We start from the raw sequence: 27,099 nt of genomic DNA on the forward strand, positions 1-27,099 counted from the left end.
TTTCTTTAGATATTGACCCAAGTGATCAAGTTTTTACTATTTCTTCAATGCAAAATCACTTAAAAATAATTTTTGTTACTCGACAATTGCTTCCATTCCCTGTCGAAAGTAGCCGACGGGCGACATCAGTTACAAGTATTCAGTGCGTTCAAAGACCTGTACGTAGTACGGCCACTAACACAGTCACTCAGAAAAGGGGAGATGACTCGGTGCAGGAAATGGGTATTGAAACTACCTTGGAAGACATGTAATCAACGAGGCGATTAAATGGATCTCAAGAGACGTCTTCTAGGTTGGAAAAAAGCGCTTGGCTGCCAAAACCATATATATTCTTATATATACATATATCTATATATATATACATACACACATATATATCTATCTATCGATATCTATTTCGATGGTATGACACCACTGTCGGCCACCATATTGAACTTTCCAGCGGTCTTTGTTACTTAATGGGCCCATCTTCAAGAAATTTGGTACACGAGTTCCCAACGTTAACTGAATCCTACTTACATACAGTACATATATACGTCCATAGCCTGCAGCTCGGCCCACACTCTGAATCCTCCAGGCACTCCTGAGCATAATCTAATTTTGAAGGATGGGGCACCAATAATGTTACTGAGAAACTTACAGCCACCGAAACTTTGTAATAGCACAAGACTTCAGGTCACATGCCTGCAAAAGAACCTAATTGAGGCAACTACTTTTACTGGCAGTTGCTCAGGGGAGAGAGTTTTTATTCCTCGCATCCCCGTTATACCCTCTGATCTCCCATTTCAATTCAAACACCTTCAATTTCCAGTAAAGCTCTGCTTCGCGATGACAATTAATAAGTCTCAGGGACAGACCCTACAAAAGGTTGGCATTGATTTGAGGCAAGATTGCTTTTCACATGGCCAACTATACGTTGCATGCTCAAGAGTAAGCTCAGCGCACAGCTTGGTCATATTACAACCGGAGGGGCAAACTGACAATGTGGCATACAAAGAGATCCTTAACAAATAATTATTGGTACATTTTCCCTCAGTTTATTATTTAAAATTTTAAAGCAGTACTTTGCCGCTGCGAAGCGCGGGTATTTTGCTAGTTACTAATATAAATGTGCAGCTAACTAAAGTTGTACGACTAAAAGGCAAGTGGCAGGCTTGTCAGTGCCTGAAGTTGGTTGTGATGTGCACCAGTGGCACCATAAGGTGGCATTGTCCCATTTGACTTGGCATTCTGTGGCACACAAGGCCTGATAATTAATCAAAATAAGAACACGAGCAGAAAGCCGACTGCACTACTACCACCTGAACAGTAAAATGAAGGGCAAAACTGCAACTCTACCAACATTGTGGTCATCTAAATCACCTGAGAGTGAAGACATAGTTCAAGAATCAACTGACATGTTTGTGGAGATGCTGTCACACAAGAAAGGAACCCAAAAGGACATTCATGTTTTAGGCTTGAAACCCAAAATTGAATTCTGGTTAAATCTGATGAGCAAATAAAGACACTGGATCTGTAACTGGAAAGGACCTTTGATTCAATTTTATCACCACAAGGCTGCTGTTTCCTTTAAAGTCATGTATGGACATTTCTTTTGGAGCTGGAAGCTGACCACACTATAGTGACAAAGACAGCTGGTCTCATTGAGCCTTGGAGATCAGATATCATTCAGTGTGTCAAAGATCTACTCCTCCAAACCTGAGCTTTGTGGTCAGTAATTGAGTGCCTTCTTAATCATCTTGTTGAATTGGTGGTCCTCTCCTGAATTGATAGTACTGACTGAGCAAACCATACTGGCCATCACCGAGTTGTAGAACATTTTAGGGACGTCACTACTCATATTAAAGGAACACAGTCTGCTCAGTATAAAGGGTTTTCTTTCTTATATGGCTCCTGTGTGTTATGAGACCAGTTCATCCTGTCATTGATGTTATTATCTCATGTATACTGTGTCAATAGATGAGGCCACTAATTAGGATTGGGAGAGGTGGTCATGTCAAATTAAATTGTCATCCCTGAGCCTCCATCACAGCTACATCTCTGAATTTTCATCTTTTCTCTTTCCACTGCAGGTTTAACACAGAAGTTTCCTAAAGTGATACAAACTTTCTCTCATGAGGATCTCTACAAGATCACCGAGTACTACAAACCCCATCTGGCCTATGTGATTGAATACGACATCACGAGTATCCTGCAGAACCTGGCCACCAAGAACATCCTCACTAACGATGATGCCAAGGTAGGCTTGTCTCTCTGTCATTTTGAGGCACTGAGAGCTGAGCAGAGATGGTGAGCTCAGGAGAATCATCTGAGACTGTCTAACCCTCCATAGATTGTGAGGTCATCAGACCCTATTGACCACTCTGCTCTGCTCCCCCAGTAGTCTTTTTTAAACTAGTCCTCTGGTCACTCACTTGTTTTTCAGAGATTCAAAGCCAAAGAAAAGTCTGAGGGACGAGGAGGTGTGGAGTCCTTCATCAGTGACATAATGAAGATGGACAGTGTGGTGCTGGTGAGCCTGTGGGAGGCGCTGGCTGAAGAACTTGCAAAATTTCCGTCACCAAACCTGACAAGAATACTGAAGGAGGTGACCGAGGGCGGTGAGTTAATGAGATCTTGTGTACAAATCACAAAAAGAGACACAGTGGGAGACACAGGAACACAAAACACAACATTACTGTCTGTAGGCCACTGGACACACAACTGTCAGGTCCGTCACTTACACCGAGATGTATGCTTGATGGCCTTCAATACCAACACTTCTTCCAGTTCCTCAGATTTTCTCTTTTAGGTATCTATTAAAGTATTTAAAAGGGGTCATTGGTCCTACCATATTATTTAGTAACTGGTGTGCTATTGTCACCTACTGTATATGCTCCTCCATGTTTGTTTCCCCCCTCAAATCCCCATGAAGCTTGTGGTTCCCCTGAGACCTCAGTAAAGAGTTTTTGATCTCCACTTTGCCTCCTGCTCTCCTCAGCATGATAAACACACAATATGTCTGCTGTTCCCAATGCTGTCTGGTGTATTATTTTCTGGGTCTTCTTTCCTGGACAGTTAATTGCAGATCTCACAATATGGACAACCATTAGTGGTTTTCTCTTTGCTTTTAGATGTTAACTCTTCATTGTGGCCAACCAAAGTGTACATTAGCAGCAGTCTGTTAGTTTTGATATTTTTCTGTTTTTATATCTCACTTTGTACTCCTGTATACTTTTGTTAATCTTCCCCTTTACTCCTGTAACTGACTCTTCTTATTATTTCACCAGGACCAGACTTCTTGATGAACATTCAGGCCAGTCTCCAGCCCACTCCCATTGATGCTCGTATTAAAGGTAAGCCACTTGTCTTGTGTCTCCAGTCGTCAGCTCCTCCAGGACTCTGCTCCTCAGTTAGAAATTTAGAACAGTTGTGACAAGATCAGGTCATTCATGTAAATAAGCTCACTAATCTTATTCTCTTAATATTTTCCTAAAATAACACTGTCAGATTTTGAGGGTCCTAAAGTCCTACTCTCCACCACAATTTTTCCTTGTGTCTGTTGTTCTCTTTCTGGAGAAAAACATTAACATCTGTGTGATATTTACCCTTTTCAAGTTTCCATCTAATATAATAAAATGCATCCACCATAAAAATTACTTTCATAACATTAAATACTTAATTTATGACATCTTCATCTGCCTCTGTTTAAGCTGAAAAGGTTCAAATTTTTTTAGACTGTCCTCATAGTGCAGACCACTCAGTCCTGAATCAGCCTTGTTGATCTTGTCTGGACTTTCTTTAGCACTGCAACAGACTTTATGTTCGTGAAGATAAAACTGCACACAATACTCTAGATGAGGCCTCACCAGTGTGTCATAAAGCTTTAGTATAACCTAACGTAATTTGCGCTCCACGTGGGGGCTCTATATAACCTGTCGTCCTGCCAGCCTTATTCATGGCCTCTGTCCATTGTCTTGATGTAAGTCAGGAGTGCCCAATGTGTCGATTGCGATCGACCGGTAGATCACAAAGGTAGTGCAGGTCGATTGCGTAGCATTCAAAAAATTTTTTTTTAAACGTTAGCCTATCATATGTCCTCCCTATGGCATTTTTTGAGGTACTGCAAAGCTCCGGCTGTGATCTAGTTAGCCTTCCAATTTATATCGACTAAAGAAGGGATTTAAAAAGAAATGTGTTGTTTATTGGCTAGATGTGGAATTGGAAGAGGATTTTTTTTCTCACAATGTCACAATCAAAATGCGTTTGTCTGATCTGTCAATATATCATTGCTACTCCAAAGAAGGAAAATGTAGAAAGGCACTTTCGAACTGCTCATAAAAACTATGAAACTGACTTCCTTTCGAAAAGCGATGAGAGAAAGAGAAAGGAGAGGGAACTAAAATCACAGTTAATTGTACAGCCATCATTTTTCACTCAGCTTAATTAAAAAGCAAAGGCAGACACACAGAAGCATTTTTAATGTAGGTAGATTAATTCAACCTGGTCATTTTAAAAGTAGCTCACAAGCTGAAAAAGTGTGGGTACCCCTGATGTAAGTGATGAGCATTTTACTACAATTCCCAGGCCTTTCTTCTTTCAAGTTTCAGACCACTGATTGTGTATTTTAATCTAAAATGTTTACTTCCTACATGTAACACTTTACATTTATTTACTTTAAATCTCATGGTCAGGATCATGTCCTTTGATTTATCCAATGTCTGTAACACCATTCTGGCTCATTTACTGGTGAAAAAGCTCAGGGCTTTGCATCTTGTCCACAATGTCCTGGATTCTGTAGGAACTGTGTGTCAGAAATGGTGGTGTGTGATACTGGAGTACCTCAGTGAGCTGTCCTGTCTGTCTTTCTGTTTACTTTCATCACAAAGAACTTCCTGTAAAATACCAGCACTCACCATGTACAGAAATTCTCAGATTAATCTTTCATCACAGGCTGCATTACTAACTGAAACAAGTTGGAGTACAGGAGTCTTATGGAAGACCTTGTCGAGTGGTAAAAGAAGAAACCGCATGTGGTTCAGATGATTTAAGACACAGAGTTATAAACAGTCACTCGTTATGTCTATAAACTCCTGTCCTTCCATCCATCCATTTTCTAACCCGCTGAATCCGAATACAGGGTCACGGGGGTCTGCTGGAGCCAATCCCAGCCAACACAGAGCACAAGGCAGGAACCAATCCTGGGCAGGGTGCCAACCCACCGCAGACTCCTGTCCTTGTTCTCCACTATTTGTAAGGTTAGCCCAGTAAACGTTCAGGTAATTACAGCCTTCCATGACTGTAAAATCCCCCTTTAACTTGTCTTTTTAATATTATAAAAGGATGTAAATTGAAACTATTGGTGTCATTAAGTGGTCTGTAACACACTGCAAATATCAGGTCTTGAGCTCTAATGCTGTCTCGTCGTACCAAACATCATCAATAAGCTGTGGCTCAGCGTCTAATTGAAGACTCCTTACATTTAAATTGTGTTTTATATACATGATAATAATAATAATAATAATAATAACAATAATAATAATTATTATTATTATTATTATTATTATTATTATTATTATTATTTGCATTTATATAGTGCTTTTTTCACCACTCAAAGCGAAAGCACTCAGCAATTGCAGGTTAATGGTCTTGCTCAAGGGCCTAACAGAGCAGAGTCCCTTTTGGCATTTAGGTGATTCGAACTGGCAACCTTTCCGATTGACAGTGCAGATCCCTAGCCTCATGGTGACTCCCACACATTTGTAATCAACATCCTGCTTGAAGAAGGGTCCTGAGTTGCCCTGAAAGCTTGCATTTTGTAATCTTTCTAGTCAGCCAATAAAAGGGGTCATTTTGCTTAACTTCTCACTACTGCTATAATATCATAAATGCAGTGGATTCAGGATGCATTCAGACCACTTCACTTTCTGCACAGTTTACTGTGGTATAGATTTAACTCTTTTAGGGCTTTTTTTTTTTTCTCCCAGGGCTGAATATTTTTCCAAAAACTTTTTTTTAAAAAAGAACACAAAACAATTGTTTAACTTATTAAATCAACAAAAAATATTTATTTTTGACTAATGAAATGGAGAAATTGGCCATTTCTGCCCTTCATTCTACATTCAATAACCCTTAACCACATAGTGACTTCATGTTTTTAAAAAGGTTTGCAAAAAATGTTCAAAATCAAAAACTGAAATCTTTAATTCCTAGAAGTTTTTAGACCTTTTCCTGTGACAGTCCAAGTTGTGCTCAGGTGTCTCTTGTTTGCTTTAATTCTCCTTGAAATGTTTCAAGAACTTGACTAGACTCCATCTGTGGCCCCCTGAATTGATTGGACATCCTTCAGAAAGGTACACGTGTCTCTGTGTATAGATGTTTTAACGATTCACACTGCATGTCAGGACAGGAACCAATTCATGAAGTCCAACAAACTCTCTGTAGACCTCCACAATCAAGTTGTACTGAATCATGGAATGAAGCAAAGAGATAAACTCATTTGTAAAGCTTTGAGTGTTTACAAGAGTACAGTAACCACACTTATTGTGCAATAGAAGTAGTCTTAAAACACCAGGACTCTTCATGGAGACTTTTCTTTCCAGTCAGACTGAGTAGCTGGACAAGAATGGCCTTGGTCAAGGAGGTGACTGACAACTGAATGGTTATTTTTAGAGTTCCAGAAGTCCTCTGCTGAGATGGTAGAATCTTGCAGAAGGATGTCCATCTCAGCAGCAGCGTCTTTTAGAAATTTGCTAGATGGAAGAACCCGTTAAGAAAAAGACATATGAAAATAGATAGATAGATAGATAGAGATGAAAGGCAGTATATAATAGATAGATAGATAGATAGATAGATAGATAGATACTTTATTAATCCCAAGAGGAAATTCACATAATCCAGCAGCAGTATACTGATACAAAGAAACAATATTAAATTAAATAGTAATAAAAATGCATGTAAAAGCAGACAATAACTTTAAATAATGTTAGCATTTACTCCCCCGGATGAAATTGAAGAGTCACATAGTGTAGGGAAGGAACAATCTCCTCAGTCTGTCAGTGGAGCAGGACAGTGACAAAAGTCTGTCACTGAAGCTACTCCTCTGCCTGGAGATGACACTGTTCAGTGGATGCAGTGGATTCTTCATGATAGACAGGAGTTTTCTCAGCGCCCATCGCTGTCCAACTTTACTCCTACAATAGAGCCTGCCTTCTTAACAAGTTTGTCCAGGCGTGAGACGTCCTTCTTCTTTATGCTGCCTTCCCAACACACACACCGTGTAGAAGAGGGCACTCGCCACAACCGTCTGGTAGAACATCTGCAGCATCTTATTGCAGATGTTGAGGGACGACAACCTTCTAAGAAAGTATAGTTGGCTCTTACCTTTCTTACATAGAGCATCAGTATTGGCAGTCCAGTCCAATTTGTCATCTAGCTGCACTCCCAGGTATTTATAGGTCTGCACCCTCTGCACACAGTCACCTCTGATGATCACAGGGTCCATAAGGGGCCTGAGCCTCCTAAAATCCACCACCAGCTCCTAGGTTTTGCTGGTATTCAGGTGTAAGTGGTTTGAGTCGCACCATTTAACAAAGTCTTTGATTAGCTTCCTGTACTCCTCCTCCTGCCCACTCCTGATGCAGCCCACAATAGCAGTGTCATCAGCGAACTTTTGCACGTGGCAGGACTCCGAGTCATATTGGAAGTCTGTTGTATATAGATTGAACAGGACCAGAGAAAGTACAGTCCCCTGCAGTGCCCCTGTATTGCTGACCACAATGTCAATATAAAGAACTCTGAGAGCATGAGGAAGAAAGAATGTTTAATCTGGGGAGACAAAAACTGAACTCCAAGTACTTTGTCTGTCAAAGACCAGGTGTTACTCATTATCTGTATAGCACCATTCCTGTAGTGAAGGTTGGTGATGACAGCATCTTGCTATTGGAGTGCAGTATCAGAAAGACTGGCCAGAATTGAGGGAATGCAGACAAATCCAGAGAGAGCAATGAAGAAAACCTGCTGCAGAGATCACGCCACCTGAAACTGGGGTGACTGTTCAATGACCCAAAGCATAAAGTCCATAACACTAGAGTGGCTTCTGGACAAGTTTCTGAGTGTCCTTGAGTGGGCCAACCAAAGCCCAGTCTTACACCCCATAGAACATGTGCGGAGAGACCTGAAGATGGCAGTTTACAGACATTTACCATCTAATCTAATGGAGCTTGAGAGGATCTAAGAGGAATAATGGGATACACTCAACAAATCCAGGTGTGGAAAGCTTATAGACACATAGCAAGAAGATCTGAAGCTGGAAATGCTGCCAAAGGGGCTTCTTTAAAGTATTTAGTTAAGTGGCTAAACACTTGTATTAATGAGTGATTATGGTTTTTGATATTTAATAAATCCTGTTTTCACTTTGCCATTATGGGTTATTCAGTGTTGATGGATAGACGAAAATGTCAAATGTATCTATATAAAATTAACTCTATAAAATAGTAAAATTTGCAGAAAGGGATGGAGTCAGAATACTTTCACAGCCCACAGATTGTTCAGTTACACAGAACATAAGATTTTAAATGTATTGCTCAATTATCTTTGACTCTTTGAGGAGAAACTTCCCAATTGTTTCTGTATTTGATTTTAAACTGTTGTGGGTATCCATTTATGTAAAATCAGGCCTGTCCTAACCTCCCTGCTACCTTTTCTCCCACCCTGATCTTTGAGTTATCTACTTATATGTCCTACCTAGCTTCCCCAAACCACGCAAATTGGTGTCCCTCCTAATCAAATGCATCTTATCATGTTGTCCAAAAACCCATAAACCTGTGCCCTTCTGTCCTACCCCAAGATGAGCCATGCATTTAAATTTTCTAATCTCTTCAGTTAGAGCTTCGGAGATGACCACCATGTCAGTTCCACTCCTCAGTTTGGCACTTAACTCTTTGATTGTCAAAGTGTCACTCTGCTCAGACATTTGTCTTCTGTTCCAGTATGGCCAAAGAGAACTAAATCTACCCATCTTGCCAGCACACTTTCACCCTTCCAAGGAGGTGTTCCAACTGTCCATCAGGTAGGCAGCACACCCTATAAGAGTCTGACCACACAAGAACACAAACCTAAATCTCAATCCCTCTGGTGAATGAGTCCTGTACTATCACTACTTTTGTCTTTCTGAGGTGACTGGTTTTCAAGTGAACCATTGGGTCTCTTCCACCACAGACTTGTCAGAGTCACCATCAAGCTCTACAACGACCTGAAAATGGTTGGTAACTTCCAACATTGGGTGGGAGTCCTTGACAATTGTGTACCAAATGTCCTACATGTTTCTACCTGTCTGCTTGAAGTCTCCTCTCAGGTTCACGCTATCCCCCTAAAAGACACCTGGCCAATATCAGTAATCTCCTACTGCACCACAGGTTAGCCACCTCTTCAAGTTCAGTTACCATGACTGCAAGATGCCGGATCAGCTGGCATCTCCCAAACATCAAAGTCAGCCTACAAAATTCCCTTTTTTTATTCTCTTTATAACTTTCAGGCCTCCATAACACACACAGAGGTGGTGTGTCTGAAACTACAAGAACTCTGGAGGATCAGGCATCTCCTGGAGATCCATTCACCAGAACTGTGGGCTTTGAGACTCGATACACAGAGATGATGGTTTTTAAACAGTTCAAAAGAACCTACAGTGAGAGACACCATGAACTGGAGAAGATGGGGAAGACTCATGCAGAGCTAATAGAGGAGCGGACAAAAGAGAAATGTGAGCGAATCTGGACTGAGCAGCTTTTTAGGAGGAGTCGTGGAAGTGAGACAGACCCTCACATTGTAGTGGTCAGTGGAGTGGCTGGAATTGGGAAGACCACCATGGTCCAGAAGATCATGTTTGACTGGGCCAGAGGCACTCAGTACCAGAGGTTTGCATTTGTGTTCCTGTTTAAGTTCAGGGAGCTCAACCTACTAGACACAGAGACAGAGCCACAGATGCCTCTGACCAGGCTAATTGTAAGGCACTATAAATATCTCAATGATCCGAGACTGAGAGAAATCTTTCAGAAACCCGAATCTCTCCTCTTTATATTTGATGGCCTTGATGAGTACAAACACAAACTGGACTTCACACAGCAGCGGCTTTGCTCAAACCCAGATGACTATTTTCCTGTCCACACCCTGGTCACCAGCCTGGTCAGAAGGTCATTACTGAAGGGCTGCACAGTCCTAATCACAACCAGACCAACAGGCCTGGAGGCCCTGGACATGGAGAGAGCTGATCGATTTGCAGAGATCCTGGGGTTCTTCCCTGAACAAAGGCTGATGTACTTTAAGAAGTTCTTTGGTGATGCTGATCAAGGCACTGAGGCTTTTCAGTACATGGAGGAGAACGCCATTTTGTACACCATGTGCTTCAACCCCTCGTACTGCTGGATTATCTGCTCTGTGCTGAAGAGCCACTTCATGACACCAGAAGAAGAGCGAGGAGCTGCCCCGAGAACTGTCACTGAGCTCTTTGTGATGTTCCTTCACAACATCCTCACCAATCACCAGCGAGAAGCCAAGGACCAGCGAGAGATTCTGATCAAACTGGGAAAGATGGCTTATTATGGGGTGGCCAACAGGACTCTTGTGTTTTATGACAAGTTTGAGATGTCCACCTTTGGTCTCCAGCCAGTCCTGTCCTCTCCATTCCTCTCAGGGTTCCTCAAAGAAATCCTTCAGAGAGAAAGCACTCTGGAGCACACAACGTACACATTCTACCTCCTCACCCTGCAGGAGTTCATGGCCGCCTGCTCCTTCTACCTCGATCCATCAGGGGGCATCGAGGAGCTGCTTGAGAAGCTGGACTTGTGTAAAGATGGCCGGTTTGAGATTCTCACTCGATTTTTAGCAGGACTGGCCAGGCCTTCTGTATTTAAAACACTGGGGGGAGTCATGGGGGAGTTTGAGAGGAAACCGGCAAAGCAGATACTGGAATGGGTGAAACAGAAAGCTGAAGAAGCGCTGGAGGGTAAAGATAAAAGTGAAGCTCTGCGAGTGTGTCAGTGGCTCTATGAGACTCAGAATAAGAGATTAATCAGAGACGCCATTGGGAAGGATTTAAAGATGAACTTTAGTAAGATGACTTTATCTCCTCTGGACTGTGCTGTGCTGGCCTCTGTCATCAGCTGCTGTGGAGAACTTGAGGAGCTCATCCTGTCATACTCACATCTCACCTTAGAATGCATCAGGAGACTGTTGCCGGGGTTCATCTGCTGCAGACGTGTCAAGTGAGTAATAAAACCTTCACGAGTTTAGTTTGACTGTCTGTGGACACTGAAGGTGACATTAGTGTGTCCATCAGGGAGTGTCAGGACTACAAATAGATGAGGGTCCATGTCAGAACATACACTGCTGTGTGGCACAGTGGCACCTGAAAGCCACAACTGCAGCTCAATAACAACAGAAATCAAATAATAATTTATACTTGGTTTGTTTGAATGAATCTTTCAGCACAGAAATTTACTTTTAGACCCTCTTTGTTGAGAAATGAGAAAAGTACAACTGATTAGAAAGTTCTAGAAAAGTCATTTTCATGTTATTGTTGGATATGTCTGTGTATTGAAAGCCTGTTTTGTAATTTTTGGAGTGTGTCATTTTTATAACAATTTTTTATTAATGAATGAATGATCTTTATTATCATTGTCACAGGTACAACAAAATTGGAAGATGTCTCTGGTCAGTGCATTATCACATATATATAAAAAAACAAACAAAAAAAAAAAAATTAGAATATAAACAAACATTATAAACAAACATTCAGTAGTGCAAATTGCATAAGTCAGTACATAATTCATATAGCTGTTATGTGACCATTATCTGCTTTTAGTGGCATTGAGATGTGCTATTACAGTTGGGTAAAAACTATGTTTGAGTCTATTTGTCCTTGCATGTATTGCTCTATACCGTTTGCCTGACGGCAGCAGTTCGAATAGGGAGTGTCCAGGGTGTGAGGTGTCCTTTATGATGTTATGGGCTTTTTTGAGGCAGCGGGAGCTGTGTAGATCTTCTAGTGTGAGGAGAGGGCAGCCGATGATCCTTTGGGCAGCGTTGATGACTCCCTGAAGTGCTTTCCTCTGAGCCACTGTGCAGCTAGCTGCATGAAGCAATAACTTTAATCACAATAAGTTAGTTGCAAATCTGTACAGCATAGCTTCTTTTGTCTAAAGAAGCTTACAAATAATAATGAGACTCTCCTTCATCATGGAGAATGTGATTGATCAAACACACCTCATTGTCCACAGAACAGTGACAAGTGACGGGGACACAACCTGTGTGGGGTCTTCAATGATAAATAAACTGTGGTGTGTGCCGTGGCATGAGATAAACAAAGAAAACACTCCTTAGCCCCCGTAGTAGACATCATCAGGCAGTTGACGGGGGTCAGACACTGGTCAGAGATGGCACAATTATTATTATTTTACCTGGGACAGCAAAAATAAGGAGAGTCAAGAAAAGGAGAGAAACAGAGGGAACAACAGCAGAAAAAATGAACAGCCAGCCAATAACAGCAAGAAAGATCACAGGAGGAGAGTCAGAAGGATTAGAATTTCAAAGAGTGTAGACAGTAAGGTGACACAGGAGGTGACCACAGGAGGATAGACAGCTCTGCAGGTGTCCATCATTACTGGCGAGTTCTCTCTAAAGGTCACTTTCTATCAAAAATGGTTAAGTCAAGAAAAATGACACCTTTAATTGGCTAAAAAGATTACAATATGCATGTTTTCGGGGCAACTCAGGTCCCTTCTTCAGGCAAGATGTAATGTAATGTAATGATTCCATCTTGCCAGAAGAAGGGGCCTGAGTTGCCTCGAAAGCATGCATATTGTAATCTTTTTAGTTAGCCAATAAAAGAGGTCATTTTGCTTGACTTCTCAATACTTTCATAAAGGATAACACGGTACAACACCCTAGTAATATAAAAATGGTCAGTAAAACATGACATAAGCCACAGATCTTTAGAGGAAGCACACTAAAATAGTCAGTGGGCTTAGTTCCAATAGGTGACACACATTATGTGACATGTCCAGTGACACTGATGGGAATTCTGGGAAGGTAACGTGTCCCTGAGGTACTGCAGAGTGTGAAGTGGCGTCTTCTTGTGTTTGCAACTCACACTTGTGTTTCTTCTGTGGCATTTAAAAAAAAAATCTCCTTTTAAAATAAGTGGAGACTATCAAGTGACTTTCTAATCAATCCAGTATATAGCACCTTTTATGTTTTATACTTATGTTCAGCTGCAGCTTGCTGATGTGATTAGAGGTCCAAACCTCCTGACCTCACAAATCCTAGTAAACATGTGAAATTCACACATGACATTAACATCGGAGGGATGGCAGACACTGAGGAGGCAGCAGAAAGAATTCACAAAGACTTGGACATCCTTCAGAGCTGGGCCATTACCTGGAAAATGGAAGTGAATGTTGAAATGTGCTGCATGTGGGCAAAATGAACATCAGTCATAAGTACAAGATGGAGACACTGAGTTTCAGGAGCAAAACTCTGAAGAGCATTTTGGGGGTTATGTTGACTCAAGTAAGCAATGTATAGTACAGAAGTAATTAAAAAAGCAAATTAAATGTTAGGTTACATTATTACAACTGTTCAATTTAAATTAAGAGGTGTTTTGCTCAAACTATGTAATGCATAGCTGAGACCACAGGAGTGTTGTGTGCAGTTCTGGTCACCACAGTACAAGAAAGACAGAGCAGAACTTGAAGCTGTGCAGAGGAGAGCAAGCAAGTGCATCATGGGACTGAAGGACATATCTTACTGTGACAGACTCAGAAACTGTTTAGTCTGAGCAGAGGAGAATGTGTGGGGACCTCATCCAGGTATTTAAAATCATCAAAGACATTGATAAAAGAGAATCAGAAACACTCAGGGTGAGTCATATATTTAAGAACATCAGTGGAAATTAAAGGGAAATAAATTTTAAATGAAGGCCTGGAAGAAATTCTATACATAAGGAGTTGTGTGACTCTGGAACAAACAATGAAGACAATGAATTGAAGCAGAAATCCTGACAACCTTTAAGAAGAATCTGGATGAGATATTTGGACAGCGTTTCTATCATCCTGTTTTCTGAATCAGCTTCCAGTGTGTCCAGGGTTCACACTCTGATAGAGTAGACTTTCTTAATAAGTTTGTTCAGGACTTGTGCTTCTTTTGACTTCAGGCTGCCACCCCAGGAGACTGCAGAGTTGAACACCACAATGGCTACTATGGACTGGTAGGACATTTCTAGCTCCTTGCTGCAGACATTAAAAGGCCTGGGTATCCTTTGCAAGTCCAGTCTGCTCTGGCCTTTCCTGTTCAGCACCTCTGTGTGGTTAGACCAGTCAAATTTGTTTTTTTTATGTAAACCCCCAGGTCCTTGTAGCTCTGCACCCCTTCCATGTCCTCCCCTTGAATGGTATAATGGGGGAGTGTGTGTGTGGAGAGAGTAAGTTACAATTGATCTCTGCATTTTACCTTCACAATTATAAGTGCCAACATAATGACAGACTCCTGGGCCATGCTATTTGGCAATAACAATATGAAATCAGTGTTAAAGATAAATCTTGAAAAGGCACTTTTTATTTACTTAAGATTAGAAAATGTTCCCAAACATTTATAAGCAATGTCTCTCTGACCAGCCATTGATCTTTGTAGGGCTGGAATGCCAAAGGCCTCAATCACAATCTAAAGAGTAAAAAAAAAAATATTCTCCTATCTCACAGGCCTAAAGGCTAACACAGCATTTCTACGGGAGATTTGATTAATAAGTAAGGACCAGTTTCAACTGCAAAGAGATTGGATTGCACAAATTTTTCACACCAGCTGTACAAAGAAAACCAGAGGTGTGGGAATTTTAATAAATAAAGCAATTCCATTGATGGGTGATGGGTAATTTATTCAATTCTAACGTAATTTGATAGATATATACGCACTTAATGTGGGTGATAAATATATCAAGAAATGTATCAAAGACATATTTGCAACCCAACATGTACACTTGTAAATTTATAATGGCTGGAGATTTTATTGTGAATTAAATCCTGACCTGGATAGATCTTCAACTCTAGTGATGATAATGCTGTCTTGATAACAACAACAACAACAACATTTATTTATATAGCACATTTTCATACAAACAGTAGCTCAAAGTGCTTTACATATTAAAGAATAGAAAAATGAAAGACATAATTATAAAAAATAAATCAACATTAACATCGAATAAGAGTAAGGTTCAATGGCCAGGGGACAGAAAAACAAAAAACTCCAGACGGCTGGAGAAAAAATAAAATCTGTAGGGATTCCAGACCATGATACCGCCCAGTCCCCTCTGGGCATTCTACCTCACATAAATGAAACAGTCCTCTTTGGATTTAGGATTCTCACGGAAAGGCTTGATGATGATGATGGTCACGTAGACTTCTTCCTTTTAATCCGTCCATCATTGTTGGAGCATCATGAAGCTTTGAGTAGGTGGAGGTGGCGCAGGCCACCACCACAAAGAAACCGGAAAAAGAAACAGAAAAGAGAGTTGGGGTCAGTAGCGATTTTAGAGCCACCATGAATAGTTATTTTGAGGAGATTGAACATACAGAGTATCAGGATTAAGTTAAATTAAGATTAAAATGAAGTTATAAAAAGGCCATGTTAAAGTAATGTGTTTTCAGCAGTGTTTTAAATGCTCTACTGTATCAGCCTGGCGAATTCCTATTGGCAGGCTATTCCAGATTTTAGGTGCATAGCAGCAGAAGGCCGCCTCACCACTTCTTTTAAGTTTTGTTCTTGGAATTCTAAGGAGACACTCATTTGAGGATCTGAGGTTACGATTTGGAATATAGGGTGTCAGACATTCCGATATATAAGATGGGGCGAGATTATTTAAGGCTTTATAAACCATAAGCAGAATTTTAAAGTCAATCCTGAATGACACAGGTAACCAGTGTAGTGACGCTAAGACTGGTGTGATGTGTTCTGATTTTCTTTTCCTAGTTAGGATTCTAGCAGCTGCATTCTGCACTCGTTGCAAGTGATTGATGTCTTTTTTGGGTGGTCCTGAGAGGAGTGCGTTACAGTAATCTAGTCAACTGAAAACAAACGCGTGAACTAATTTCTCAGCATCTTTCAGTGATATAAGAGGTCTAACTTTACTTATGTTTCTTAAGTGAAAAAATGCTGTCCTAATGATCTGATTAATATGTGATTTAAAATTCAGATTACAGTCAACAATCACCCCTAAGCTTTTTACCTCCGTCTTGACTTTTAATCCTAATGTATCCAGTTTATTTCTAATAGCCTCATTGTATCTATTATTGCTGATCACTAAAATTTCAGTTTTCTCTTTATTTAACTTGAGAAAATTACTATTCATCCATTCTGAGATACTAGTCAGACATTCTGTTAATGAATCAATAGAATCAGGGTCATCAGGTGCTATTGATAAGTACAGCTGTGTGTCATCAGCATAGCTGTGGTGGCTCACGTTGTGCCCTGAGATAATCTGACCTAACGGAAGCATGTAGATTGATGGCCTTCCATTTCCAGTCAATACTAGGATTGTACTTCTGTAAGCATTGAAACCTATTATAATATGTGAAACCTAACGAACAGAAGATGCTTCAGGTATATACTGTAGCTCCTTGAAGGGCAGCATTGGTGTGGAGTTCAAATTGTGTTTCAGTTCAAATGCTAGCAGCAGCCTGCTGTTCAGTGACACACCTGAGCATCCAGCTCTGCTTGTAGTCATCATGTCACTTATTGAGACCACAGAGTCTGTCTGTCTGTCTGTCTCTCCGCATGTCCTCACTTCTCTCTATTAATCTCCACAGCTTCTGGTATTGTCGTCTCACCTCCAGATGTTGCTCAGCTCTCTCCTCAGCTCTTTCTTCTCCACAATCACGACTGACTGAACTGAACCTGAGCAACAACAACATGGAGTACTCAGGAGTGAATCAGCTGTGTGTGGGGCTGAGGAGTGAAAACTGCAAATTAGAGAAACTGAGGTAGATGAACAGCAAGTATGTGTGTGTGTATGTTGTATTTTATGTCTTCCGACTTTAATGCTCTTATGTTCCCCACTCACCATATAAACGTCGTTTTTAATCAGGACATACGTCAGTGTAACACATGGGCAGACAGATGGACTTGATGAGGACACAGCTGCAGATTTCTCTTTAATAATTCAGTTTTAAAGACAGCATTATGACTCTGAACTCCTCGCCCACAGAGGTCACTTTTATCCTCTTTTTGTCCTTTCTGTTCAGCCTGTTTTTTTTTTTTCTTATACCACGTTGTCCATTCTTTATTTTAGTCTGAATGTTGTCCACATCCTCTTGCTATGAACTAGAGAATTCTGAAACATGTAAGTCCCAAATAATACAAATCAAAATATCCACAAGATGGGGACAACCATCAAACCCTGGCTAGTCACCAGAAAGGGCAATAAAGAATCTTTATAAATACAAAGGCTTATTTTTACACAATATAATCCAAGTCACAACATAAACTTCAAAGAGCACAAGATGAGTTCTTTGAAACAACAAATAGAATCCAAGGAAACAATGTTACAATACATAAAATCCAAGAATAGTAAAAAAAATCATGACAGCACAAGAGTAGTCACAAATGTAACTAAACTCATCACAGCATAAGAGCATTCAAAATGAACCGTAGGGGACTGCAGGTTTTCCTTAGTCTCCTCCTTTGTCAGTGTTAGGCATGTAGCCCTGCATCTTGGGGAACCACCCATAAAGCACATGGAGTGTTGTTATGTCACAGAGAGGATGTCTGCTAATTTACACAAACAAAGCATTAACACCAACACTGGCTTTCTCACTGCTGCTTTGACATTTTATCTCCCATGATTTTGCCCAGTTGTGTCCTTATGTACCTGCCATGACGTGACCTGAGTGAGTTGTGCCCTCTTCAGTATTCACTTTAAAGCTGCACACTGTACTTGAGCGCTCACTGATTATGTGGCGTGAAGCTGATAAAATGGACTTCTTGTTCACTCAAAGACAAGTCCTTGAAATTGGTTTGTGAATCAAAATGAATTGGTGAACTTAACTGATAAAATAATACTTAAAAAAGACACTTTGTGTCAAATCACACTGTACTACTTTATATAAATGTAGGAAATTGAAATATAGAGCCACCGTCCACATTGTCTGTAATTAATGAGATATGCTATAAATTATCCACTGATTTGTTTTTTCATTTAATTGTGCAATCAGTTAAATAAGAAAACAACAATACATATTCATATTATTAATGCCCTCCAATAGACCAGCGGTTCTCTAACTGTGGGGGAAGTAACAAAAAGGGTGGCGTGAAGATGTGAAAAAAAGAAAACAAGAATCGAAAATACTAAAAAATACATCTGTTGAAACCAAAAAAAATAACTTAAACTACATTCTGATACAGAAAAATAAATATATAAATTTAAGTAGGTATAATAAAATATGCATCTGTGATATATCATTAATTAAAAAAGAACAAACTGGTATTAGTGGGCTCCTTTCAAAAAAACATTAGGGAGGCGCGATTAAAACTGTTATGAAAACTCGAGTCGCAAATACTTAAAGGTTGAGAAACGCTGCAATAGACAATTTAAAGTGTATGTGACAGCAATTTCCCACACATATAATCAGCTCACATTATTATTACACTCCAATAATTCAACTTCAGTATCACACACTAAAATGGTAAGTACAAATGTGAGAGTCCGTGTTCTACTGAGGAATGTTCTGCACATTCCGTTACATTTCAATTCTCTTCTCGATCGCATAAAGAGCTAATAATTAGGACAGCTGAGAGATGATACAAGTCACACACACTGCAGGTCAGTTTAAGACAGAATAACAGATGAGCAGTAATTTTCCAACAACATACAAAGTTAAAATATATCACTACTCAGAGTTTACTCTTGTACACAAAGTTAGAATATTCACTTCATAAGTCAGTTGTACTTTCATTGGTCTTTGTGGCTCTCGATCAGATTTTAGTTTTCCTGTAGCAACAAAAATACTTACCTCTGCTTGTAGAAAAACTGACTCCACTTTTATTAGCACTCATACAAGGTACAGCAGGACCGTAGTGTCCAGACTCAAAGACACTTAATGTGACCCTCTCAGGTCATGAGATCTCACTTGAACCCGAGTCTGTCTTGTCCAGTTAACCAGCAGCTTTTATGGCTGAGCTCATGCTAGCTTTTCAGTAGTTGGGTTTGTATGAATCTGCCACAATATCTTGTGTGTACAAAATACAAATATCATTATTCACACAATATACATCTTGTGCTCTCAAGATATTACTAGTGGCCATTGTTTCCTTTTAGGGGTAATATAGCTCCCTAGTTAGAATAAGTTCTTTTGTAATTGTGGTGTTTTAAGTAACCCGAAACTATATAGATATAATGTAAAAAAAGGCGATATCCCTCCTATAGTTATACGGCGGTAAAAATCACATAAGAGAAAACAACTTAGCTTTCTTTAATGATGATTTACGTGGCATAGCAGATGGGGAGAACATGACAACACTTTGTGTATAGTTTGTCATTTTCATCACTGCGCTGTAAGGATTTTCAGGACAGATGACATTATCACCCATCCGTCCATCGGCTTCGAAGTATTTGGCTGCTGTCCAAGACTTTATATATTGTCTTCTCCATGTGTAGGCCCTTACTTAGGTTCCAAAAAAGGAAAGAAGATTTTTTGCTGACATTAGGCAGAGGACAAAATAGTATACACTGGTCTTTAAGCTGACTACATTCTTCCAGCTCTCTTTGTCTATCTTGTCCTATGCTTGGCCCAGCAATTCTAAATGCTGATCCCATTTGTATTAAATCTGGCTCAGCTATGCAAGTACAAAGAAAAGAAAAACAGTTTTAAAATGTTTGCGCAGAGGCAGTGACATTAAACCTATAACAAACTTATTATAACACCCATACTGCAAAATGTTGCTTGGTCTTTGGAACGTCAGTGGCTCCTTATAAAACAGCATAAGAAGAGAAAACAATGCTTATCTCAACCTGCTTCTTTAGACGTAAAGGTGAATTATTGAGAGCAGAGATTTCTTTAGATACCGGCAGGCACAGAAGGCACTGAATTATATATGAATCAGCTTTAAATTTTACATCTTTGAGCGAAGTGTTCAAATATGATTGTGGGGAAAATAAACAACCAGTTTTCATGTCTTAACAGTGAATGGGAACGAAAGAGCGGAGAAGGAGATACAACAAGTTTATATTTGAATGATATACAACACAAACACACCTGATTGGTCTCCTTTATGAATTTAAATGAATAGTTTAGTCTGTCTAACGAATAATGAGGACTTGCTGAAGAATGTCACAAAGTTAAAAGTACAGTATTTGAGCTCAAAATGTAGTAACGTAAAAATAAAAGTAGCTATGAATACAATTTGCTCAAGTAAAATATAAATAGCTGAAAATGAACTTAACTAAATTAACAAAGTAGTCACACTTCATGATTTTACAACTCTGAGTTAACTGGAAACATTTGGCGTTCATGGAGCTGACTGAACCTCGATTGGAAAACAAGGCCTCTTCAAGTAAGGCGTCATCAGCTAAGTCTCAGTTTCACAAATGCTTTTTGTGGAATACCACCCTGCAGGTCTGACTGATGGCATGTTGGCAGAGACTCGGGGGTCTTATAAGACATCCTGAGCAAACACACCTGATCTGCCATCTTGGAAAGAACATTCTCCATCAAGAGTAATAATAATAATAATAATAATAATGACGACTACTGACATGACTACCCCTCACATTGTGACTGTGCTGCTCCCTCACACTCATATAGGGTGCACAATTGTCAAATAGGGTGAAGTGGTGGCTCTGAGGTATGGGTTCAGTGCTGGCAATAAGAAGGTTGTTGCTTCGTAAATGCTAAAGGTGATTCCACTCCATTAGGTTCATGAACCAGGCCCTTAACCTACAATTTCCCCATACTGTGTATGATGTTATCCTGCATCCAGGTCCTCCAACCTGCAGGGGAAACCTGTGAGTTGGTGGCAGGATTGGCATTCCAGCCATTGTAAACAAATCTCACACTGTTCAATCCCAACAGAAATAATGTGGTGTTTACAGTAGGTGCCCTGCACTCACGTCCTAATCTGGGATCCTGATATGGTAGGTGTTGAAACACATTGTATCAGCAAAAACTCCTAACCTCTCTCTTTTTGTCAAATGTGTGAATTCTCTGTGACTGAAAGCATTTGGTGTATTCTCAGAATTTGAACCATTTTTTATTTGATTCAATATTTTTCAAAATTTTATCTGAATATCTATGATATTATTTGTAAAGGTTTGTAACAGCCCTGTCATCATTAGTCCTCCCACTTTATGTCCACTGGCCTGAGCTTCCTGATTTACTGAAAAAGAGACATCAGAGAAAACAGAAAAGTCAGTCAATGATCAGCTTTTGTGAGAAATTTAAACAGTGAGGACACAAAGATGGCAGTCATGTGACTGCAAAAAAACATCCTCTCTAGTCATGTTATGCAGTGTTGTGTATTTCTAGTCTCAGCCAGCAGATGACGATGTCAGCACATCATCCATTCATTTGATTAAATCTCTTCAACTGAATGTGCAGAGCTGTGAATGGACTGCAGTGGTCAGCAGTCATGGGGGTCACTTCACAGTCTACTCAGACAAAGAGACCCTCACACCATCTCTGTGCAGGGCTTTGGGATGCTGACCATCTGTAGAAAGAGTAAGAAAACTGAGCTCAACACCACTGAGGCCTTTATTTGTCAGAGGTCAGCTAGTCAATTGGCGCTTTTCCACTGCATAGTACGGCACAACATGGTTCAGTTCAGCTCACTTTTGGGGGGTTTTCCACTGGGAACAGTACCTGGTACCTGGTCCTTTTTTTAGTACCACTTCAGCCGAGGTTCCAAGCGCGCCGAACCGTTACCAAAACGTGACGTGTAAACTCTGCTGGTCACTGTTTGGCCGGAGAAAATCGCCATTACTGCGTCACTGAACTTGCGACACGAGACACATCAGACCCGCTAGATTTTTAGCACAGCCAGCGAAGGTTCGGACGCACCATTTTGTTTTAACCAAAAATGGCTGTTTTGTGGTCTATTGAGGAAGTACAGACGATCCTCTCGTTGGTAGCCGAGGAGCGGATCCAGCGAGAGCTGGATGGGGCGACGCGGAATGAAAAAGTTTTTCAGGAGGTCGCTTGTGGCGCGTTTACGATGATGTCACGGCAGTAGAGGCGGCGCAACTATAACGACACGTGAATAATCCCGCCCACTCTAAAGCAGTACTAAACTGCAGTCGAAACGCAAACCGAGCCGAACTGAGCCGAACCAAGGTGAGCTGTACTGAACCGTGCTGTGCTGTACTATGCAGTGGAAAAGCGCCGAATGGCACCAGTCAGTATGTGAGGTCTGAATGGGCGAGGACAGAAGTGTCACATGTCATTCGTGTCCTCACTATCCATTATGTCATTAATCTAAAATGTAAGTCTACTCTTAACTACTCTAGTCTTGTCTAATCAAGGTGTCACAATAGACCCCATAGAGTGTCCTCATTGTCTCTTCGGGATGTTATCTTCAAGTTATACAAAGTGTCCACATGTCCTGATTAGTGAATGACAGACAGAATTCTGAGTTTGTCACTCTGTTGTCACCAACAATAACAACTTCATCTGGACACTCATGAGGAGAGCAATGTAACTTTAGGAGACCACCTTACACAAGTCAGGATGACCTGAAGAACAAAAGACATATCCAGGCATGCAGAGCCTTTATGGGCAGCATTGGTCTTGTGTTCAGATTGGATTTCAGTTCAAATGTGAGTAGGTCAGTGACACACTTTAGTGTCCAGCTCTGCTTGTACTAATTGTCATGTTACTTACTGAGACCCCAGGCTATATGTGTGTCTGTCTTTACATTTATAGAGAACTTATAGACAAACAAACAATTGTAGATGATATGCTGATGAGACTGACCTGATATGGAGATGACAAGTGTCTGAATGGGGATTTTAATGAGGTGACGATGATGAATATAAAGTGAGGGATTGTAGTAGAGGTGATGACAATGAATGTGGACTGAAGTGACAGGTTCAGAGTGTGACATTGACTGTTCTGACTTTATTAGGCCTTTCTGGTCACTCATCATCCTCACAAGGTGACAGTTGCTCCTCATGTTGTCCTGTCAACAGTCCAGTGAAATTGTTACTGACATGTCTGACCAACAGGCCACATGTGGACATGATAAACAGGAATTAACTGCATTTAATGGGGTAGAAAACACAAATGTGCTGAGCTGATATCCTTCTCACTTCTGTGAGCTCATCAGATTAAACTGCATGGAGCAAAAATAAGAAAAACTGAAGAAGAGTTAAAAAAAAGAAAGAAGGAAAAAGACAGACAGCCATGAAATCCCTGCATGTGTCTTCAAACAACATGACGTCTGTCCCTCTGTGCTTTTCTTGTCTTCTTCTCCATTCAATCCCAGTGTTGTCTTATTACATTTCTTCTATAAACGTGTCTCACTACAGAGGAGACTCCAGCAGCTCACATGCATTTTGTTTTTCTGCTCTTCTTGTTTCTCTTTGATTTTTTATTTCATTCCCAAGATGCTCTTTCGTCTGCTGTGGTCAGCACGTCACCATGGATGGATGTCACAGTCAGCACAATCAGTGAAGTCTCAGTCTTTGTGACAACTGGCAGGATGTTTGTTTGGGTTACTCTGGTGTTGTGTGGCTTCTCTGTCAGTCTGTCTGTCCATCCTGATGTCCTCCAGATCCAGAGACCCTCTGTAGTATGTCAAGGGACTGTGGAGGTCTATGGTGCTTTTTAGTTTTCCCAGAATTCTTTTCTTTCCTTAGCCATCTTTATTGCTGCCTATTCTCCTACTCCCAGCTGTTCTTTGATGTCATCAGCCCATCTTGTTTCTGGTCTTCCTACTCGGTGTTTCCAGTTTCTTGTTTTCTCTCCCATCCTGCATGTGTGACCAGAGAGACCCAACTTGTGTTCCTTAAACTTCTGTCTTTTCCTTCACAGCCTCGAGTATTGTGGTGTCACATCCAGATGTTGCTCAGCTCTCTCCTCAGTCCTTTCATCTCCAAACTCACGGCTGACTGAACTGAATCTGAGTGACATGAACACCAGCATTGCAGGGGGTAACAGTAATGACATCGGAGATTCAGGAGTCGCTCAGCTGTCTGAGGGAATGAGGAGTGAAAACAGCAAATTAGAGAAACTGAGGTGAGTGAACAAGTGTGTTTGTGTGTGTGTGTGTGTGTGTGACTGTTTTACCCCCACAGTACAAATGCTGTGTTTAATCAGGACAGATTGCAGTGTCAGATTTGGACAGAAAGACAGATGGACATGAGGTGGACTCAAATTAAGTAAATTAAAACAGCATTGTGACCCTGAGCCCCTTCCCCACAGTGGCCACTGTCACCGTTCTCTCCATCCAGTCTTTAACTTTCTTTCTTGTCCTTCAATCCCACACTTAATCTTGTCCCCCATCCTCCTTTGTCACTTTCCTACCTCACACTCCTCTGATGTCCTCACTAAAGTGTGTTAAAGTCACTGAATCAGATTAAGAGGGAGCAACACTGTCAGTGGGGGCAGAAGAGCTGACCAGAGTGGCTGTGGACAAACTAGAGCAGGATTGAGGTGACAGACAGGAACAATGAGTGCAGGACATCAGAGATAAGGAGAGACAAGAGAAGGAGAGAAAGAGAGAGAGGAGAAAAATTAAAGAAGAGGATTAGGAGAAGGAGTGAGAGCTGAACATACAAAGTAACAGGACGAAAGTTACCAGCCAACCACAGCATGGAGTCTGCTTGCTCTCCCAGTGTTTGTGAGTTTCCTCCAGCTTCTCTGGTCTCCTTCCACAGTCCAAAGATCTTAATGTTAGGTGGATTAGTGATGATAAATTGATCTCTGTGAGTGTGTGTGTTCACCCTATGATGGACCAGTCACCTGTCCAAGGGTCTCATGTATAAATGGTGCATACGCTCAAAAATGTTACATAAGCCCATTTCCACGCTCACATAGCGACGTATAAAAAACAAACTGGACATAAAGCCACACACATTCTCACACCAGCACAATCCATTCTGTTCACAACTTTTTGGGTCAGTTTTACAAACTGGCAGCACCCAGCGTCAATGCAGTGCTATTTTTTAGATTCACATCACTGATGCAGCATATTGTTTATTAGTTTCTGAGCATCTGATTGTAATCAACCTGTAACAATATAATGGTCCACGGAATGGCCAAACTATTCCAAATACCATAGCTGCTTTAGTGTTGTTAGTCTCAGTGCACCATTCAGAGTGTTTTTACACACTGTATCTGAGTGTGGAATGACTGCTATAGCAGCTGATTGGAAAGAGGATTATCAGGATACAACTTGTAGCACACACAGCCTCAGTCATGTGCATAGACTATCTGAACATCCGCCATATGGTAAATGCTTCAGAGCCTTTTCTGTATGGGTCTTGGGGTTCAGAAACAGTTTCATCTCAAGAACTCTAAAAGCACTCAATCAGTCCATCAAGTGTTCCCAGTAGAACTGTTTGTACATTTCGTGCTGACCAGGATTTATGTATCAGAAGAACGTGGAAGTTGGTGTAAGCACAGATTTATGCATCTGGATTTTTTTGTGCATATGCACATCTCTGTTTTTGTTCATATGCCATGTTTAGTGTGAATTCTACACTCAGTGTTATACATGAGGCCCCAGGTGTTGTTCCTGCCTTGTGCCTGATGCATGCTGGGAAAGGCTCCAACTGTCCCTTGACCCTGCTCATGATAAGCACATTAGTAACTTAGATGGACTAATGGTGAATGATGTTGAAACTGAGTCTACAGTCAGCAGAGACACAAGGCATTATGGGAAACAGAAGGAGTGGGACAAAGAAAATGAAATGAGAAGTGAGGACCTTGGACAAAGGAGTAGGACAAGAGAAAGGGCCTGAGAGCTGGAAATAAATACAAGGAGGGCAGTGACAGGGCTTCATCACCAGTGGGCAGAGCTGAGGTAGGGACTTGAAGACGAGCAGATCTGGCATGATTATTATTTTTATTATTACTTACTGTTTGACTGATGCCTTTATCCAAAGTGACATACAACATCTCAGATACAATTGGCTCCAGCACAGAAGACAGGTGAAGTGACTCGCTTGTGGTCACACAGTGTCAGTGGTAGATTAAAACCTGCAACCTCAGGGTTTGAAGTTCAAAATCTTAACCACTACAACACACAGGGTATTGCTGGGAGATGAATGTTTTGGTCTGTCATCTTGGAATACACTTCCTCCAGAATGGCAAGCATTATTTAGAAAAAGTAAAACCAACCATATAGGACCCCAGTCACGCTGAATGGAATTTTATCTCCCTCTTTCCATTAGACAAGTACTACAGAACTATGAACACCTGAACAGTGAGATTTAAGTGCAGTCTTTACTACACCCCAGTAATAAGGCTGCTGCTCTTACGTATGTCTGCAATGAAATGAGTGAATGAAGTGGCACAATGTCTGAGGTTCTTGTGTATGTGACATCATGCTTAGTATTATTTACTGGGATTGTTACTAAGATTAGATTGAAGGTTGATCTTTTTCTGTACCTGATGTTTTATGTTAAAGTTTGTTCCCCCGTTTTATTAAATATTAGTAGAAGGATTGTAAATGTTATTGAACAATATTTAATGGAAAGTTCATGTTGTAGATAATGGATTTTATAATGTGTTAAATAACCTTATAAATATATAGTTTTAAATATCTAAATTTAAAAAACGTGATGTATATAGTAAATTTACATGTTCCAATTTATTTGTTATTAAGTGACTTTAATATGTACTGTATGTAAAGTAATGTCTCGCGAGGGGTTATCAGGAGAACATGAGAAGTACCTGCCCCATGAACCGCAGGTGGGAGGATGTCTTGCGCGAGGCTCTGCCATGTTGCAAAAAAGGGTTTCAAACTGAATCGTCTGAAGTTAAAACAAAGTGATTTAAAGACCTCTTTTCAAGATAAGCGGCCAATGAGTTCTCACGGCGTGCTGGCATGGAGGAGTGATGGAGTGAGTAACAAGAGCCC

General features: G+C 40.7%; 1 protein-coding gene across 1 annotated transcript; it reads left to right on the forward strand.

Moving 5' to 3' along the window:
* The first annotated feature begins 267 nt into the window (after window positions 1-267).
* Window positions 268-25,158, forward strand: LOC120534765 (NACHT, LRR and PYD domains-containing protein 3-like). Its single transcript, XM_039762345.1, has 7 exons — window positions 268-292; window positions 2,073-2,239; window positions 2,426-2,600; window positions 3,270-3,335; window positions 9,515-11,240; window positions 16,833-17,006; window positions 24,048-25,158. The coding sequence occupies exons 1-7, from the start codon at window positions 268-270 to the stop codon at window positions 24,253-24,255; spliced, it is 2,541 nt and encodes an 846-aa protein (XP_039618279.1). The 3' UTR covers window positions 24,256-25,158.
* Window positions 25,159-27,099: the final 1,941 nt, after the last annotated feature.

This window comes from Polypterus senegalus, chromosome 8, assembly GCF_016835505.1.
Source record: "Polypterus senegalus isolate Bchr_013 chromosome 8, ASM1683550v1, whole genome shotgun sequence".
NCBI classification, from domain to species: Eukaryota; Metazoa; Chordata; class Cladistia; order Polypteriformes; family Polypteridae; genus Polypterus; species Polypterus senegalus.